The 16,469-nt window shown below is 38.2% G+C and overlaps 1 protein-coding gene across 2 annotated transcripts in view; it reads right to left on the bottom strand.

Annotated features, from left to right (window-relative positions):
- NOXA1 (NADPH oxidase activator 1) overlaps positions 1-16,469 on the bottom strand; it is a 546,660-nt gene that overhangs the window by 265,410 nt on the left and 264,781 nt on the right. For both annotated transcript variants that reach the window (XM_044058837.1, XM_044058838.1), the window contains exon 4: positions 5,695-5,829. In XM_044058837.1, coding sequence (XP_043914772.1) covers positions 5,695-5,829 — 135 coding nt within the window. The remainder of the gene's footprint in view (positions 1-5,694; positions 5,830-16,469) is intronic.

Here is a 16,469-nt window from a genome sequence, read left to right as displayed (position 1 = left end):
TCTTTCGGCTTTTTCCCGGTTAGGGGTCGCCACAGCGGATCATCTGTCCGCTTATGATTGGCAGTGGAGTTTTACGGTGTTGAGTTGCCAGCCCAGCGCCCAACCTTCCACAGAAAGCACACACACGCACACACTCACACCTAGGGCCAATTCAGAGTGTCCAATCCACCTACTGCATGTCTTTGTGATGTGGGAGGAAACCGGAGCACCAGGAGGAAACCCACACAACCACAGGGAGGACATGCAGACTCCGAACAGAAGGCACCCCAGCCGAGAATCGAACCAGAGAACCTCTTGCTGTGAGGTGACAATGCTAACCGCTGCACCACCGTGACCGCCCAGCAAACAGCAGAATATAATCATCTTTAATAGACGTCTGAATATGGACATTGCTATAGGCATAATTAATATGACAAAAGCAAAATATGAGCGTATGTAATGCACAGTAACAATGTAAAATACAGTCGTTTTTTACAGTACATGAACACTGGATTAGAACTGCAATATAACTAAAAGCCCTAACTCTCTACTTATAGGTCAACTCAATATAAGAAGTGTTAATAACAAAATAACCCAACTAAATGCCCTATTAGACATCTATTCCTTTGACATCTTATGCCTTACTGAAACATGGCTTAAACCTACAACGAAAGATAATGACATTGTCCCTCCAGGCTATAACATTCTCAGACTAGACCGTTTAAATAAAAAGGGAGGTGGACTAGCAATACTGTTCAAATCTGAACTGAAGATCACATCATTAGATATGCAACCTCCTCCTCCTAATAACTCTGAAATCTTAACCTCGAAGCTCCAAATTAATGCGAAAAAATCAATATACATTATCTGCTCTTACATCCCCCCTGGGAACAATATTAGTACTCTCGAAAATACCCTAAACTGGCTTTCAATATCCCTACCACAAGAAACCATACTCCTTGGTGACTTTAATATTGATTGGAATAGCTGTACATCTCCCATTCCCGCTACGCATATGAACCTCTTTGGCTTCCACCAAACCATTACCTTCCCAACCAGGATCCACAAACCTAACAAAAAACAAACTACCTTAGATTGGATTCTAGTAAATAAGGACCCCCATCTTTATCAAACAGGTATACTCCCTGACAACATTAGTGACCATTCTCTTACTTACATCACTAGGCAAAAGACCCACTTTCATAATCTAATAGCTTTTAGAACTACCAGAAAAAAAATATTTCAACCCAAGTAATTTTCAGGCTGAGCTTAAAGCTTGCAACTGGTCACCCCTAAAATACCTACCTCTTGACAAAGCCATTTCACACTTTAACAAAACATTCTTGCAGATCCTTGAGCAACATGCTCCCACTTGTACTGTCAGAACAAAAAATAAACCAGCCCCCTGGCTGTCTAAGGACACAAGGCAAAACATGCAACTAAGGAACAAACTCTGGTCCAAATGGAGAAAAACTAGAAACCCAATAGATCACCTAAACTTTAGACAAATTCGTAATTCCACAAAAAAATCCATAATCCTTGACAAAAAAACTTCTACCTCAAATTCCAACAAAACCAACAAAATAATCCACAAAAGTTTTGGTCAGGTATCAACAAATTACTCCACCCAGGACAGTCCAAAACACCTACCCCCTCAAACCTAACCCAAACCTCTCCCAGCCATATAGCCAACACCTTTAATAAATATTTCTCTGAAACAGTCCAAGCACTAGCAACCACCTTACCACCTACTTCCACCACTAAATTTCCCTCACTAACCAAATTACCCCAGCCTTTTAACCTTCAACATGTCCCAACATCTTTGATACACTCCTTGCTTCTTAAACTAAAACCATGTACACCATCAGCTGACCTGCTCCCAGCTGAATTCCTGCAAGTCGCAGCTGGTGTACTTGCCTACCCTATTTCTATCCTAATAAACAGAACCATCTCTGAATCTTATGTCCCATCCATCTGGAAAATCTCCCATATCATCCCTCTGCATAAGGGAGGTACCTCAAATGAATTATCTAACTTCCGCCCAATAGCCCTTCTCTCCCCCATCGCAAAAATTATGGAGCAATGCATCCATCGGCAATTACTTCAGTATCTCCTACAAAACAACCTTCTAGTTGACTGCCAGCATGGTTTCAGGCCTCACCATAGTACCACAACAGCTCCTCTATCCTTTACAGATAGCATTAATAAAAACAGGAATACTAACCTACTATCTTCTGCTCTTTTTATAGATCTCTCAAAGGCCTTTGATATAGTTAACCACCAAATACTATTAAGTATACTTGAATCACTTTCCATTGATCATCAACTAGTAAAATGGTTCCAATCCTACCTTGAAAACAGGAAACAAGCAGTCCTCTGGGAAAACAATCTATCTTCTCAGCTTCCTATCACCCTTGGAGTCCCTCAAGGATCTATTCTTGGACCTCTCCTTTTCACAATTTTCATTAATGATCTAAAAACTTCCCTTCCACAAACTACATGCATACAATATGCTGACGATTCAACTCTGGCATGTGCCACATCCTCCCCTGCTGAATTACAGGCTAACACACAAACTGTCTTTACTTTAGTGGAAAACTGGTTCCATCAACGTTGTCTCCTCCTGAACCCTAAAAAAACTAAATTACTGCTATTTACTCCCACACAGAAATCCCCCTCTATCAATCTCACAGTAAAATCAAACAATGGCACAGTAATAGCCCCTGAAACCACCACCAAACTCTTTGGTGTATTAATAGATAAACATCTCACCTTTGACTCACATATTAACGCTAGTATTAAATCAGTAAATAGAAAACTTGGATTCCTCTACAGAATCAGATCATTTCTTACAGAGTCAGCAAATATCTCTATTTCCCAAACCCACCTTATTTCCACCCTACTCTATGCCTCACCTATATATATATATATACCAACCTATCCAAAACTAATCTAAATAAACTAGCAACCACCTACAACAACATAGCTAAATTTGCCACTGGTGCCCCCTTCCGTACTCGCCACTGCCTTAACCTTAGACATCTCGGATGGCTGGAAGTACAAAACCAACTAGTTTACCAGCAACTCATTTTTATTCACAAGATTTTACATCATCCTACAAACACTCCCATACTATGTAACCTAGTAAATTCTTATAAAAACCTTCCTACCCTAAGATCAGCTAAAAAACTACAAGTCGCCACTACCAAATCCTTTAACAAAGCTGGAGACTGCCTATTCTCAAATGCAGTTGGCAATTCCTGGAACAAACTTCCAACTGAGATCACATCCCTTACTTCCACCAACCTTTTCAAGAATCAGCTGAAAAACTTTAAAACCAGATGGCTTTGCCCCTGCTCTCAGCCTGACTGATACTTATTTCTCCTCTTTCTACTCTAACTCTCAAACTGGATTTCTTTTGCTGAAACTCCTCTACCTTCTATATATGGCATGTTTAATACTTCTTGCTCTCTTTTTTGTATCTCCCCACTATGCTATTTTTATTTTGTATTTTTTTTTGCTTACTGAAACTGAACTAGAACTATTTTTTTTTTCTTTTTTTTGGCTGTCAAAAAAAAAAAAAAAAAAAAAAAAAAAATTATTTTTGCTGGCAATCAATTGTTTACTCATGTAATTATTCTCGTATTTAACTTTTTTCCTTGGGGACTATACAATTATTTTTTTTTGTAATTGCTATTTTTTGCGGATTATTTGTATAAATGTTTCTTTTTTCTGTCCTTGTTATTGTCTCGGAGCTTTTCTCCTCGGGCCTCTACTGAAAATGGACATATATCCAGTTAGACTAGCCCGGTCAACAAATGTAAAATAAAATAAAATAAATATATCAACAACTCTGAGAGCCCTGAACATTGTCTGAAGAACCAAGGAAAAAAGTATAAAACAAATAAATCAAAATAGCTTGCGGACATTAAATACCAACAAAGTAGTAAAACAGCAAAAATTCATGTTTACAATCAGTTTAATACTTTCAAAGTCTACATCAGTATTATACTGAACAAAAAAAAACATACTTTTCTCTAAATGTTCAAAAATAATGTAATTTTTGCTACAGTCATCAGCAAAACACATTCCCTAAGATTCATGAAAAAATATTCTTATAAGGCTAGTAGTAAGCTTTGTAGGGGAACCCTAATAGTGCTACAGTGATAAAATGCAGTTTTTATTTATTTTATTGTATTTAACATTTGTTTTCCGGGAAAGTCCAACTTGGAACAAAGCCAATTTTCAGCACAGGCCCGGGGAAAAACTCTCCAGATACATGTCGTTGTAAAATATGAAAGAGTAAAAGTGATTCACATCTCATTATCATCTCTCTGAACTGATTATCGCACAGTTAGAAGTAATTGGGCTGCTTAATGTTCCCAACCCATGCAATGCTGCTGTACTGGCACATACAAAAACACACACACGCTCTCACACACACACACAAACACACACACACACATGCGCATGCACACACACACACAAACACACACACACAAAAAGCACATGCAGTGTCTCAGTACTTACCTGTCGCAGAGCTAATAACAGCTCTGTTCCTGCACAGACTTCATTGGGTGTAAAGACGGTGTATGTTTTAAAACTTCAATCCCAAATAACACTATATAGCTTCTTGTACTGTATTACTTTATTTCCCGTAAATCCTCTGGGAAAGTGCATAAGGCTAATTTGCATTGGCTCTGCCCACATAGTTTTGCATTTGCATACAGCTTTCAGCAATTTGATGTAGCAGTACAGGTAACAGCCTTTTTACTGCTGTAGTGCTGTGCTGGTTTTTAAATCACTTCTTCATAATGCACTGAGCAATACTGAAGAAAACATGATCGCTCAGTTCATTATGCATTTTGAATACCTGACACTGTGTCAACAGCTCAATAGCCACATGTAAGGCTAATGATAAAATCAAGTAAATCTTATCCAGAAGCTTTCTTTGAGATACTCAAAGACATATGAAACATATCCTTATATGCATAATTAAAATATAAACAACTTTCAATATTTCTCATGCTCTGCAGGGTATAATGCAAATATCACTGCCAGTTTTTCCAATATCATCTAAGGTTTCATCAGATATCATGCAATAGTTTGTAAGTCATTTGATTGTGCCAGTACTAATGCAAATACAGAAATTTTGCATATCCTCATAAAGACTGACAAGCAGCAATGTCTGCAATGTCATGCATTCTCTATGAGCAATAAACGCATTTTTCTGTCTTGTTCTATGTCAGTTTAAATGGTGATATTTAATAAAATGTAACTTATTTCTGCAAATATAAATAAACTTTGTATAACAACTGCCAGTCACTGACAGTATCTCGGCTAGTGTGTCCTAGACAACCAATCTTACTAACATTTTGTTTCACACACCCTGGCCTATCATATGTTGCCTGAATTAATCTGTAGGTCAGTATATTAAGGATACAGTGTTAATTAATGGCACAAGACCATAAGGAGCTATTAGCAACAAAGAGAAATACACAAGTACTACAGGCACTGATGAGTTAGCTTTATTTAGACTGCAAGGTGTAAGTCACTATGAATTATGATGCAACCATTTCTGTGGCGCATGCCCTGTGTGGAATACATACAGCAAGCATTTTCTTATCTTTCTCATCACTATAAAAAAAAACGCCCTGCCTCATGTAGCTTATAGTCATTGCACAGATCTCAACAGCCTCCAAATTACAGTCTTACCTTCACCTTTTCAAGCACACCATCAAGACATCTGGGCCTTGTATCAGCCCTTACTTTGATTGCCTCCTGAAGGGATTCAGTAGCCTCTGTCCAGAGTCCCAGATGACACTGCACTGTTGCTCGGTTATACAAGGCCTGTGGGAGATAATGCAGGTGTACAGAGCATGAGGCCATGACTGAAGCACTGAAGTACTGAGTTTAATGAACATGTACATGAACAATGGGGTTGTAGCCACTGGTAGAATTAAACAATGCGCTGCATACAAATTTTAAAATTTCCTAAATTGTTTGGAGTGAAGGGAGAATTGTAGAAGACCTTTTTGTGTTATCTTTTAAAATGATCATTGGAATCCAAATCCTTCTCTTTATTCAAAAACAGATAAATTAATAATAAATAAATATATACATATATGAATAAAATAATGAAAACAAATAATTAAAAATACATACAAGTCTCAGCTGGTTATACCTATTGTTTTATATTTCTAATCCCCCTTGTGTTAATCTTATGCATGCACAGATTTTGCTATTTTTACACTACCATCTCTGCATTGAAGCTGTTTCTGACATATGCTATACATTTCATGAAGAAGAACCTACATACAATCTTCTCTGATATACTTTCAGAAGAAGAAAATGAAAAAACAAAGATCGTGTCATACATGTTTATCCTCAGAAGCCACGCAGTCAGGATAACAACTAAAATGTAACAACAAGCAGGAAAGAAATTTAGGACTAGAATCACATTTACAAATGAAAACACTATACAGATTTCTGTTTGAAGACGTGGATTTATTCTGTCTTAACTGCAAACTAAAAAAAAAACACAATTTAGAGCTTGTTACCTCTGATTGTTATAAAATTACTTTAATAATCAGTGTGCTTTGAAATAAAGCCAGTGAGAATTGTATTATCTGCTTAATACCAGTGATGCAAAATTTCTAATCGTGTGTTACACTAATCAGCTAAAGTTGCAATGCCTCATACAAGTGATAGTGTCTGAGGCACAATATAATTAGAGCTGTTATTTTACATACTAGTACAACATGTGAACTTTATTGTATGTAATAAAACACAACAGATCTGCAGTCATAACCTACTTCATTACATCATTGTAGATGGTTAAGGCTGGGATTTAGACAGATGAGATGTTCAATGCAGAAAGGACTGTGCTGCATAGAGAAGATGTACTGTAATGTAAAATATGTATGAATAACTAAAAGAAGACACATTGCAAGTTGTAGTAGTTAGCTGTTTCCCAGTGTGGGACTCAAGAGTGCAGAAAAGCTACAAGCAGATCAGAGTTAAGAACAGAAACATGTACAGTGATGAGTAATATAGCAGTTATGCACTTGGTATTATGAACCCTGCGAGATGCCATAGCATAACTGCAGCAGCACACTTTAGTCACCATATGATGTATCAGAGTGTCAGAAAATGCTGCACTGTAAAATTCTGAAGCACGATGCATGTACATGTCTGGATATCTTGCGTGAGGCCACGATCAGAATATAACAAGACAGTTGCAGCAGAACCCAAGTGCACCATGCTTTTCAATTAAATACAGTAATTCATACATACTTGTGAAACTTGAGACCACTGCCCCACATATGATGCAAGCTCTGATGTAGTTGGAGAATTACCATTTCCAACGTCTTTTAAAATGCCAAACTATGTACCACCAAGCAACAGCAATGGAAGCAACCAATCAGTAAGAAATATATATCTGGCTTCAAAAAAGCAGCTTTTTAAGAGGAGACAGCCCTGAGGAGGTACACAGTGCCCTGCAGTACTGTGACAAGGTGTATTCATCCAGTTTGGTATTCCTGTAAACCTTTGCCTTGGAACAGTGAATAGGAACTGCCCAAATGATCCATTTGTTCACCCCTCAGTAGTTCTACATTTCATTTATTCTGTCATGGGGTGAGAATCTGGTGAACCAAAAGTGGGACTATCGTATGCAGATATAGATTTTTACCAAGAAAGACAACAGATAGTTTGTTCTTTGGGTTTGACAATTCAATGCCCTGAACGCCAGGGCAGCAGAAGTGTAAACGTTAATCTGATGCTGACATTTTCATTCATTCCTCAACTGTTGGTTCACATCCAACCCTCGGAACTGACTCAGCTGCTTCTTCCAGAATTTCTTGTTCACATGCCTGCAGCATCTAAGAGGGCAGCACACAACACAATCAGTTGGCCCTACCCCCATCGGTAGACATCACTTCAGTAGGAGCAGTGGTCTCCATCAGTGATTCTACTGCTAATAATGCGCCCAGGCACACGCCCTCATCCCTGCACCTTGAGGAAGATGAACAGGCTCCACACCTTCACTCCTCCCCATCCCCATCCAGCTCTTCTAGTGCTGGAGTCACTACTTGAACCCTGGTGGTCTGGGTCATAGTCAGGGCTAGGCACAACAAAAGGAAACAGAGACCAACTCTGCCTGCTGAATGGCGCACAGCAATGGTTATCCCACTCCACAAGGGGGGAGCCACCATGGACCCCGGGAACTACCGCCCCATTAGCCTGACGAGTCTGGTCTGCAAGGCCATGGAATGTATCATAATGGAACTTATAAACAAAGACATTGGTAATCTCCAAACTCTGGACCCCACCCAGTTCGGGTTTGTAAAAGGCAGATCATGTCTCCTAAACCTGATAGACTTCTTTGAAGCAGACACCAAAGCCGTAGACAAGGGTAAGGTGGTTCACACAGCCTATCTAGATCTTGCCAAGGCTTTCAACACCATCCCCCACTTTGGAATTATAGATAAACTCACTAAACTAGGTATAAATCCCTATGTCACAATATGGGTTGCCAACTGGCTCACTGAAAGAACCCACACAGTGAAAGTAGCAGACTCCAAATCCGACTTCAGACCAGTGACAAGTGGAGTACCACAGGATGCAGTCCTGGGTCCTCTCCTGTCTAGTATCTACTTCCCTGAAGTACAGGCTAACACAGAAGGTCTTTGGCTAACAAAGTTCACAGATGACTGCAAACTAGGAGCCATAATCGAAACTCCTAACAATGTGGACATCCTACAAAAGGGCCTCACTGAGACAGATGCCTGGTGTCAAAGCTATGGCCTCAAGCTCAATGCCAAAAAGTGCACTGTCATCCCCTTTGGTAAAAACTCTGTACCCATGAACTACAACATAGGTGGTAGTATACTTAACACTGAAAGTGTGATAAGAGACCTTGTGACATAGGTGGACAGTAGTCTCTCCTTTCATAATTTCATCACTACAGTAGTCAGGAAACCCTTCTATGTGGCACACCACATCACAAAAGGTTTCGCATCCAGAAAAAAAGAGGTCATTGTTCCCCTCTACTCATCACTCATTAGACCCATTATAGAGTACAACGCCCCTTATGGTATGTACCTCACAAGACATCTACAACAACTGGAAAGGCCGCAGAAATGCCTCACAAAGAGGATTACCGGCCTCAAATAGATGCCCTATGCAGACAGTCAAAAATACAAAAACAAACAGCTTTCAGACTATGTCCTTCCTCATTGTTTAGCAAATAAAAAAAAAAGCTTTGTGAAGTTATTAAAAGTTGTTTTTTTTATTTTTGAGTTGCTCAAGTGGTTCTTTCACTGTTATCTTTCATGGACATCATAGTCAGGGTTCCATCTTTCTATGCCACAAAGCTGAAATCGAAGGAAGGGTAAAGTTACAGAATCATAGTGAGGTTACCTGCAACATGTACCTCCATTTATACATCAATGGTAATATGCGTATGTCTACATGTCTACTGCTTTTGGTCGAATTACATTTGGTCGAAAATGATTTCAGGCAGCCCACTTCACCGAAAATGCATTTCACTGAAAACCCATTTGGTCAAATTCCATTTGGTCAAAAATGGAATATAGCTCCTGCACCACTGCAGTGCGACCCCGGAGTGAGAATATAAAGTAAGGGGACACACAGATAATTGCAGTGTATGCACTATTACATACATGTGCATCCATTAAAAATAAATTGAAATGTATAACGTCAGTAAAAACTAGTTGCAAAATGTGGGGAACTACACCCCCAACACCCCCCAATGTGGGGGGCTGTGTCCCCCACACCCCCCTAACTTTATATTCTCACTCCAGGGTCGCACTGCAGTGGGGCAGGGGCTATATTCCATTTTCGACCAAATGGAATTCGACCTAATGAGCTTTCAATCAAATGAGCTTTAGTGAAGTGGGCTGCCTGAAATAATTTTCGACCAAATGTAATTCGACCAAAAGCAGTAGACCCATCTACATATATATTTCGTTGGTGTGGTAAAGTATCTCAAATCATTAGGTATGCCTGTCCCTAAACAATCTTGTTTTAACATAAACATGCAAAATAACAACAATCTATTAATGAAATACATATCATGTTCACAATAAATCTTCAGTGTCACCAATAAAACAATACTAAACAACCAGACGCATGTGAAGAGGGAAAACTCTGGAGTTACTAATGGCAAATAATTGCTTCAATGTACAACAGCAAAGCAAACATTTTTAACATTTTTAGGACTTTCGTCCTTAAAATTTATAATTTACTCACATGTCCCAAAACATACCAACTGACTATTCCTGCTTCCCTTAAAGTGACACGTCCAATATTGCTTTAAATAAATAAATACAAACAATTCAAAATATCTTTAAAAAGACAATTACTATAAAAACTTTTAAATAATTTTTAAATAATCTTTTAACTATGCATTAATAAAACAAATGATTAAATATGTCAAATGTATTAACAGATCATAATATAAAAATAAATGTAGTCATGTGCTTGGAATGTAGAATAAAAATTCCTGTCACTAATTTCATAAAAAAAATTATAATCTGAAAAATATTAAGAATAAAATATTGTCAAGTGATGTGCAATCATTTAGGCCCTTGAGTGTTGTTGTTGTGTCTTTCGGCTTTTCCCGGTTAGGGGTCGCCACAGCAGAACTCCGGTCCGCTAATGATTGGTAGTTGATTTTTACGTGCCAAGTTACAGCCCTGACACACAATCTTCAATGAAGGTACCCCCATTCACGCATGTCTCCACGCAGAAGACGCTCTAGCTGAGAATCGAACCGGACAGCATCTTACTATGAGGCGACAGTGTAATAGCACTAAAACAATGTTGCCTCATCATTTATCTTTCTTCAATAATACATCCTCATGCCCCCCCCCCCTTATCCTTTGGGATTTATTCAAGAACAAAAAATAAATATTTTTTTAAATTCTGGCACATCATAGAGTCAGTAGTCCTTTCTGATATCATACAGATGTTCTTATATTCTGTTACTTAACCTTTGTTTTTTTTTCCCAACATAAAAACCATCACAGAACAAGCACACTACAATCACATCTCCCCCAAACAGAATAGTTTTATTATAACCACTGACCTCCACATAGGGTTTTCATAGTTTCATAGTTTAGTACTAAGCTAACTGCCCTTGCGAGCCATTTTAAGCCTAGCCAATTATCCCTTGTGAGGCTCAAACCCTGCACCTTGTGTTTGTAAGGCAAACACCTTAACCATTAAGCAACTCTCCCAACCCTGCCGCCAACAGCAACACCAACAGGTCTATCATTAATACAGGAACACCACCAACATGCACCATATTTTTTTCATATGTGTATACTGTCTGCTTTTAAATTTCTCTTTATCAGAGTTAATAATAAATTGATGCACAATTTACAAAAAGATAATAAGGAACCCAGTACAGCTATTACAGGTGATCCGTTGTTTCACAATTATAAAACCATATATACTACCATTTTTGACAAGGTAGAAACTGGTAGCTGAAACAAGGGAGAGAAAATAAAAAAAATATTGGCATACAAGACTGATTGTGCAGAGACGAAGGTTTATCCTAAGTTACCCGATAATAATAATTACACAGATAAGCAATTTAACTCTACGCTCCTGGAAACAAGTGAGGAAACACAAGTGAACAACGGAACCTAGGTTAACATATAGAAACTTCTTTTAGATGAACCACTCTTCCATCAATCCGAAAGACTCCTATTAAACAAGTGTATAACTCAAGAGGCCGCCAACAGCAACACCAACGGGAAGTACAGCAGCAGCAGGAATTACAGCCATGGTGACAGCAGCCATGTTAACCTTCTCTCAGCACAGTTATAAGTATTTTATTCTTAAGATCATCCAAATTATAATTTTTTATGACATTAGTTACTGAAATTTTTATTTTACTTTCCAAGCACATAAATACATATATTTTTATATTTTAATTTATTAATATAGTTGAAATACTGTGTTCAGATTTTGAAATATTTCACATTCCCATTTTGTTAGCTGCAGTGCACTAAAGGCCTACAACACCCCAGTTTCCTCTTAATAGTAGCTTACAGAAACATCTCACAAGAATGTCAAAGGCAGGTTGGGTTTATGAAATTAAACATGTTTCGTATTGAGTGGATTAGCCTGCAAAATGGAATTATTATCCTGCTATAGGTCTAATCTTTTCTGTTAAAGAGTCAAGTCAAGTAAGCCAGTCAAAGGCTTCCATGAGACTATCATCCTTTCCCTTATCTTTATATTGCCCTGATTCATCTCCATGCCACAAAGATCATTCATTAGAGCAATGAATTACAGAACAGAAGGATGTTATTCAATCTTCTACTGTCGGGTGACACACTTTTTCACCAGAATCAAGAAGGTTTCAATCAGTGCTGTCTCTGCCCTAGACCAATAATATAATTTCAAAAGGAGATTAACAGAAAGGGTCTCGCTTTAGTTTACTTGGACATAGTTCAACTAAAAGCCATTGCTCATCCCTTAAGAAAGTTTGACATCTTGGGCATGTGCTTAAAATAGGTTTCCAGTCCCCGAAACCTTCCTCTGGGCACCTCCACTACACTAGTCCAGATGGAAGGAACATATTTTTTATTTTAACTGTGGTATAAAAATATTTGTGTAGATACTGCCATCCAAAATGCTGTACATTCTACATATTGTAGCATACCTACAACAGAAGAGGATCCTATTCCATATAACTTGTGAAATGGGTTATCATAGATCTTTCTACACACTTTCTTTCAGGAATTCATGTTACCACTCATTTCTTTTATTAAAAGCTTTTAGCATTTACTAGTTATAGGTCTTCCGATGAGATTATAGCACCTGGCTTCCACGAATAAATTGGCTAAACGGGGTTGTTCTGCCCTTCCCAAAGTTAGGGCTTTTAACCATCACCCTGCTTTACCAAGCACTTAAAGACTTCTTCATACTGTACCCCATATTACATTTCTCTCTCAGGTCTCACCAATTTAAAATCTGTCTCCTGAAATCAGTCACTCCCATTGTAAGAGAATGTTAGCAGCAGCCAAGGAGCATAACTGATGTTCCATACTATTATTATTCCAAAAGAAACCCTCACTATGGGGAAAAAGTCTGCTCTCCACTTTCTTAGGTTAAACTGCATGAAAAGTGATTAATCACAGGACAGAATTACTTTAATAATAGGGAAGAAATACACTGATTAGGTAACTCTTTCTGCCACAGGTAATAAGGATAAGCTTGCTCTCCCCCAACCATCTATAATATAATGTTCTTCCAACCCACCTGATGGTCAGTCCTGAGTAAATTATACAAGACCTTCCAAAGTCTATCCTTATGGTATGTTTCAGAGTCTAGCAACCCAAGTCCCATCATCACCTTTGGTGCTATCAAGCAATTCTGTATTTTTTCTGCACCCACAGGACATTGTTTATCTGCTTAATTTGCTTTTCAAAGTAACTATAAGCCAAGGAGAGCCACAGCTCTTGCACAGCATATGGAATATGGAATAGAATAAACATTTAAACTTCAATAATCTGTTGCTGAATATATAATAAACAATTTGGTTACAGTTTAAAATAATTAATGTAAACTAGTGTTAATGTAGCAAAGGTCATCTGAGTCTAAGCCCATGTGTCTCCTAATATTGTTATCCTTAAATATTCCTGCAACACCCCTGCACTGGCCAAGTAATCAAGGAGATTCAATCCTAACCACTGGCAACAGAGAGGGACATACACAATGGGAGGATGACAAGTACACACAGTAAAATACAATTTCCCTTAACAGCACACAGAGATCACAGTCAGTCTAGGCCTGGTTTCTCCCTCTTTCTCCAGATCTCCAATAAGACTCCCAACTAGCACAGCTATAGGGTTAAGATCTCAGCTGAGGGGTCAAGCCAAGATGTCTTGCATCCTCTCTGTCCAACCAGTGCTTAGTGTCCCTGCCCAAGTAGCTGACACACACACACACACACACACACACACACACACACACACACACACACACACACACACAGACACACACACTTTGAGATTTGATTTATATACACACACACACACACACACCTGGGAAAAGCTGGCACAGGTTTACTAAACTAGCTATGCCTCCTTCTGCCCAGACTATAAAGTAGTTATCACTGCTACCAACCCCGACGTATCAGCTACTTAAAGGACCTTACAAAGGGTGACCAATCCTACTGTGTAATGTTACTATTATCCAAATGATAAGTGTGACCAAGACTAAGGCTTTTGGAGTGGCCTGTGCAGTGTCACCAAATACATATGCAAGTACTCTAAGAGCTTAAATATCTCTAAACAAACCAGCCACAATTTAAAGATTTAAATATTTTTAATAATAAATAAAAAAAGAACAAGACAATACTCAAACAACACAGTAACTACAGAATTCAGAATCACTGGAAATATTTTAAAACAGCATTGCAGGACAGTCTCAAATAAATACAGAAAACATCTAAACTAATCTTTACTATATTCCTATCTATATCCAAAAGATACTATTCCCTAAATGACTTACACAGCAAGGCAAATGTAGTGTTGAAGAATGGATGTTGTCAGATCCAAAGACAAATACAAAATGCACAGACTTTCTCTGAGAGAGTTCTTAAATTAATAATCATATTTACTGCTGGGTTAGCTTGGATGACATCACTCTTTGTCACCTGCCTTCACTTCCCAGACTAACAGAAATTTAACAAAATTTAACATTTCTCTGTGAAAAATGCATATCTTTCAGATGTTTGCCTAGAAGTGGAAGTCATAAAACAATTAAATACTTTTACATATGAAACCTAGTAATTGTTTCTGTTTCCAGACAATAGGAAAACCTCTAGCTCTAGACAATGTGTCCGCTTACTGCACTGAAACTACTTTTTATAGCACATCATAAAGCACTTTTAATGTCAACTTATTTTCTTGAGAGTTTTCAAGTTAACTCTGTAGGTTCAAGCTTCTACTATTAAAACATACACTTGAACAGGTTATAGTTTATATAAATTTCTGTTCTTTTCCAGTAAGGTACACTGTGGTTACATTCTTGAAGCTCAGTACATAACATACAGTTCAACACACACTTCTGCACCAGTAGTTTAATAAACACGTAACATATAGTTCTCTTACATTTGTAAGACAAGTATATGAAACATATTACTATTCACAAATGACATATGATTATTTACAAAATTCCAGATAGCTGGACTGGCAGTATTTCCTTGGTGTTACAATTCCATCTACTGATTTCTTCATAAATAAGGGAACTGTTCCTGAAGGCCCAGTGATGTGATAAAATTAAATGGAATGGGTTTTATTTTATCGGAATTTAGTTTATACCTGGACTCCAAAGGCCTCAGTTTGTTTCCAAAGGGGCTGAATTTATTAGCTAGGGTTGGCTAGGTGGACAAACAAATGATCCCTGCTCTACTTATAACCCTCATCCCTCCACTCTGATTGTAATTTTACTACAAGTGGTTCAGGGTATAAAGCAAATACTAAGGAGGACAAATGACAGCCCTGTCTAGTTCACTGGGTAATCTCAAATGGTTTGGATACATATTGCCACTGTGGCATTGTGAAATAAAGCCCTGACTACTGCCCAGCTGACTCATTTTCTGTTAGCAGCTCAGATGACTATCAAAGCAGAAAGGAAGGGAGGGATGGGAGTGCCCATCCTAGGTGGGATGGCTCTCACTGATACTCCCTAAGGACAGCCATGGTCCAGAGAGGTCCAAAGAGGGAAATTGCTCTTAGATATAATCAGTGAGTCTGGGAAGCCAGGAAAGGGAGTGGGTAGGACATAAGCAACTCCCCAATGGAAACACAGATCAGCCAGGCTCCTTAGGAGCCACATTTGGCCCTGGCAAAACCAGAAAAAAAGATAGATAACTCTACTTTGACCCTAAATTTTTACTTGTCATAGACTGAAGCACAGCAATAAAGAGATCTGAGAAGCCAAATCTCTGGAGAGCTGCAAACAAATATGTCCAATTAACCCAAGCATTTTTGGCATCAAAACTAGTTACGATGATGGGTATACTAGTTTGGTTAGCATCATCTAACAATACCAAAGTTTTATTAATATCGTCAAATGTTTATCTGCCCTAAATGAAACCAGTTTGATCAAACAGTATAAGTGAAGTAAGCCTTTTAGAAATTCTATGAACCAAGGCAAACCTAAATAGATTATAGTCTGAATTCAATACTGAGACTAGATGATAAGATGAGGGCTGCTCTGAGTCCTTACTTGGCTTATGGATAAAAGATATGTATGCGAGTTTCCAACTAAAGGAGATATTTCTTTGACGAAGAGCATCATTAGCTATTGTCACAAAATCTTTTGAGAAATATTTTACCTAGTATTTGGAATATTTCCAATGGGAAAACATCAGAAGCTGCAGCCTTACCTGACTTTGTGCTTACCAGTGTCTCTTCCATTTCCTGAACACTAAATGGTCTCAC

Source organism: Protopterus annectens, chromosome 16.part0 (genome assembly GCF_019279795.1).
Source record: "Protopterus annectens isolate FY-2018-M chromosome 16.part0, PAN1.0, whole genome shotgun sequence".
NCBI classification, from domain to species: Eukaryota; Metazoa; Chordata; order Ceratodontiformes; family Protopteridae; genus Protopterus; species Protopterus annectens.
The sequence above is the reverse complement of the archived record's forward strand: the minus strand, read 5'-3'. Positions and strand labels throughout refer to the sequence as shown.